This window comes from Vigna unguiculata, chromosome 8 (genome assembly GCF_037176805.1).
Source record: "Vigna unguiculata cultivar grain cowpea cultivar isolate G323 ecotype 2 chromosome 8, ASM3717680v1, whole genome shotgun sequence".
Lineage (NCBI taxonomy): Eukaryota > Viridiplantae > Streptophyta > Magnoliopsida > Fabales > Fabaceae > Vigna > Vigna unguiculata.
The window spans coordinates 5,815,835-5,819,039 of NC_140799.1; the positions used below are offsets into that span (position 1 = coordinate 5,815,835).

The window sequence follows — 3,205 nt, forward strand, 5'->3', positions numbered from 1 at the left end:
CTAACTCACATGCCGTCATTTGGTCGAACATTTGGCGTGCACATCACGAGTAAAAAGTTCCATCACAAACACATACCCACCCTCATAATAATAACAATCTAACTAATAATAATATTATTATCATTATTATTATTATTTAGAAAATTTCTTCAGCAATTCCATCCAAAAGAATCCGAACGGAGCATCAATAAGAAAAATTACACTGCAAACAAACAAGTCCTTCCTCTAAACAAATATGTTAGATGTACATCAAGTACACAAACCCACCAAAAGATTCTCATTCCCTTGTTATATATATATATATATATATATATATATCCACCAAACAAATGTGTTAGTGTGCAAAGACAACCCCACATCCCAAATTCTAACTTCTAACCAGTTAGTCATTAGTACTCAAACTTCAAACACATTCAAAATTTGAAAGTGTCAACAACTCTAATCTTTGGTTAAAGATGCCAAATTACTCACTCAATGAATGTGTGCAAATAGCAACTGCAATAAATTTCAATCGAGAACATTTCACTCTATCATGTCACCAACCTTTTTTCAGTATCTTCCATCTTCCATTCTAGCTTCAAGAACTTCTTTGGACATTCACAGTATCTCCCATCTTTCGACTGAAAATCACAAGACTAATCTTCATAAAGAAAGAACTGATTTTTCTTCAAACTCTCAAAGAAAAAGTTTATCTCTACCAACAGATAGAGTGAATTGTGGATCAAACTCTTGACTAAAGAGCTTATCTTTGTATAGTTCATATACTAGTCAAATAATCATATTTAGTTTTCCGAAACACTCAAAAGCTAAAGACCAATTTAAACAACACATATACTCTTCTATACACTCTCATAAGATCCAATTAACCTTTCTCAGGGAAGAAAAAGAAAAATAAAACCCATTAAGTTTTTACTTTCTCCAAGCATAAACCACCAAAGAAAAACCAAAAGGAACCACCAATTCATTCTCCTCCACGCTGGACCATTCCATGACAGAGGAACTCCCACCAAAAGACCCAACAGAAGAAGAAACCGACAGCGAAGAAGACGACCAACTCTTTCCATTCTTCCACTCCCCACTCGACCACCCGACATCCACCTCCTTCCCACTCCCACCTCCTACCTCGTCGTTCTCAAACTTAAACATGAAAACCGCATGTCCCTCGTTTTTACCATTACCACCATCACTGTTGCCACTCACATCACTGCTGTAATTACTACAACCGTGATCCTTATCCTTTTCGAAAAGCCAATCATGCACGTCCCACGAGATCTGCACGTGGGCACCATCCACCTCCACACGCTCGCTCCCTCTGAACTTCCACTTCAACCGCGTCACTTCCAGAACCTTCTCCTCATCCACACAGAAAACCAACCTCAGACCCTCCTCCTCGCTACTGCAAGCGTCGCAGTCTATTTGGATTTCCCTAACCTTACCTCCGAGTATGCTCTTTGTCTGGTACACCCTGCTGCGGTGTGACGCCACGTGGACGTGGTCCCGTTTCAGAAGGAGAACTTGTTGTGCGTTGGTGTTAGGTCTGTGGGGTCTGGTTTTTGGGGTGAGGTCTCCGACGAGGAGGGTGAGGTTGGTGTGGTCAACGAGGAGGGCGAGGTAGAATCGGGAGAGAGGTTCGGGTCCGGAGCCGAACCTGGCTTTGGTTAGGTTCCAGAGGAAGAGCGTGTTGTGGGAGAGTTTCTTGGAACCGGTTTTGTTCCAGGGCTTGAGGTGGAGGTGGAAGGAGGAGTGGTCGTGGAGGTGGACGTGAAGGGAACGACCCAACATGGAGCGTGACCATGTGAGCGAAATGGAGCCGTTTTGGGTGTGGTAGATGAAGGTGGTGAGGATGGTGGAGAGCGTGGCGTCGTGGAGGGTGGTGGGTTGGGAAGAGCGGAAGCAGGAAGAGAGGGAAGAGAAGAACATTTGATGAGAAACTGTGGTTTGGTTTGAGTTTGTGTTTTGTTTTTAAGGTTTTTTTTTTTTTTTTTTTTTTTTGGGTTTGTTTGTTTGTTTATTCGTTTGGTGTTAGGTTTTTGGTGATTTGAAAGTGTGTGGTTGCAGTATGAAAGGGAGTTAATGGGGGTTGGGTTGTTTGGGGGAGAAGAATCTTAAACAAAATTATGTCACTATATATAGAACCTTTTTTCTTTTCTTTTTAAATGTTTGTCTTTTTTTAAAATGAATTGGTTTTTGAATTAATTGTTTTTATCAAAAATATATTACAATTTTAATAGTCACTGACCGTTAAATGTTATAAATCAATATTTTTTTCTCGTATTTATAGATTTTAAGTACAATGAATATTAAATCTTAAAGAATATTTAATTTTAACTAAAATATTATTGCATTGCAATTTTTAATTTCTAAAGTATCAATTAATTTGGAAAACAAAAAAGTCAAAACATACAGATGTGAGTGAACGGGGTTTTCTTTAGTCCATTGGACTAAAAATTCATTTAACTGGAGTCTAATTTCATGTGATTTTTAATTGTTTGGTCTAATAAATTAATGACAATATTGTTTTAAATAATATTATGAATGGTTACAAAAATTAATGTTATTAATTAAAGTAAAGATTTTTTTAATCCATATGAATTAGTCAAAGAACTTATATTGGAACATAAATAATACTATTTTGATATACACTTTTTTCTACATTATTCTTTATTAGTTAAAAGTTTAATGAAAATTATAGCTTTACTACTGAATTTCATTAAGAAAGAGTGATACAATACAACTGTGTTTTGGTTCCATGGTAAAGAAACACAAATTTTGTAAACAATGGGAAGTGGATGGAAAGGATAAGAAATTGATTTAGTGTGAACATGGAATTTTCTAAATTGTTTAACTATATATTACTAAAATATTTATATTTTACACATGTTGAATGTTATTATCTCAATCCATTATAATTAATGTTAAATGAATAATATATACTTGCATTTACATTTAAATGAATAAAAAATAAATTTTGTAAAATCTATGAGAGACCATATATACTTAAAAGAAGATTTGAATGAATATATAATTTTGAATCAGCTTGCGGACATGGAATTTCAGCATGTCCAGAATAAATAAATAAATAAACTGAGTAAGAGATTATAAATAAACTAAAGTTAAGAGGAACTTTAAAAATAAAATTATTTTGGGAGAAAGGAATCTAACCATATAATAAAAGAGTTGCAATAGATTTTAACATGAAAGACAT

At 35.2% G+C, this 3,205-nt stretch overlaps 1 protein-coding gene across 1 annotated transcript; it reads right to left on the bottom strand.

Moving 5' to 3' along the window:
- Positions 1-419: 419 nt before the first annotated feature.
- LOC114195266 (uncharacterized) lies at positions 420-2,079 on the bottom strand. The gene has a single exon (XM_028085671.2). It carries the CDS (start codon positions 1,918-1,920, stop codon positions 910-912), a length of 1,011 nt encoding a protein of 336 aa, XP_027941472.1. The 5' UTR covers positions 1,921-2,079; the 3' UTR covers positions 420-909.
- Positions 2,080-3,205: the final 1,126 nt, after the last annotated feature.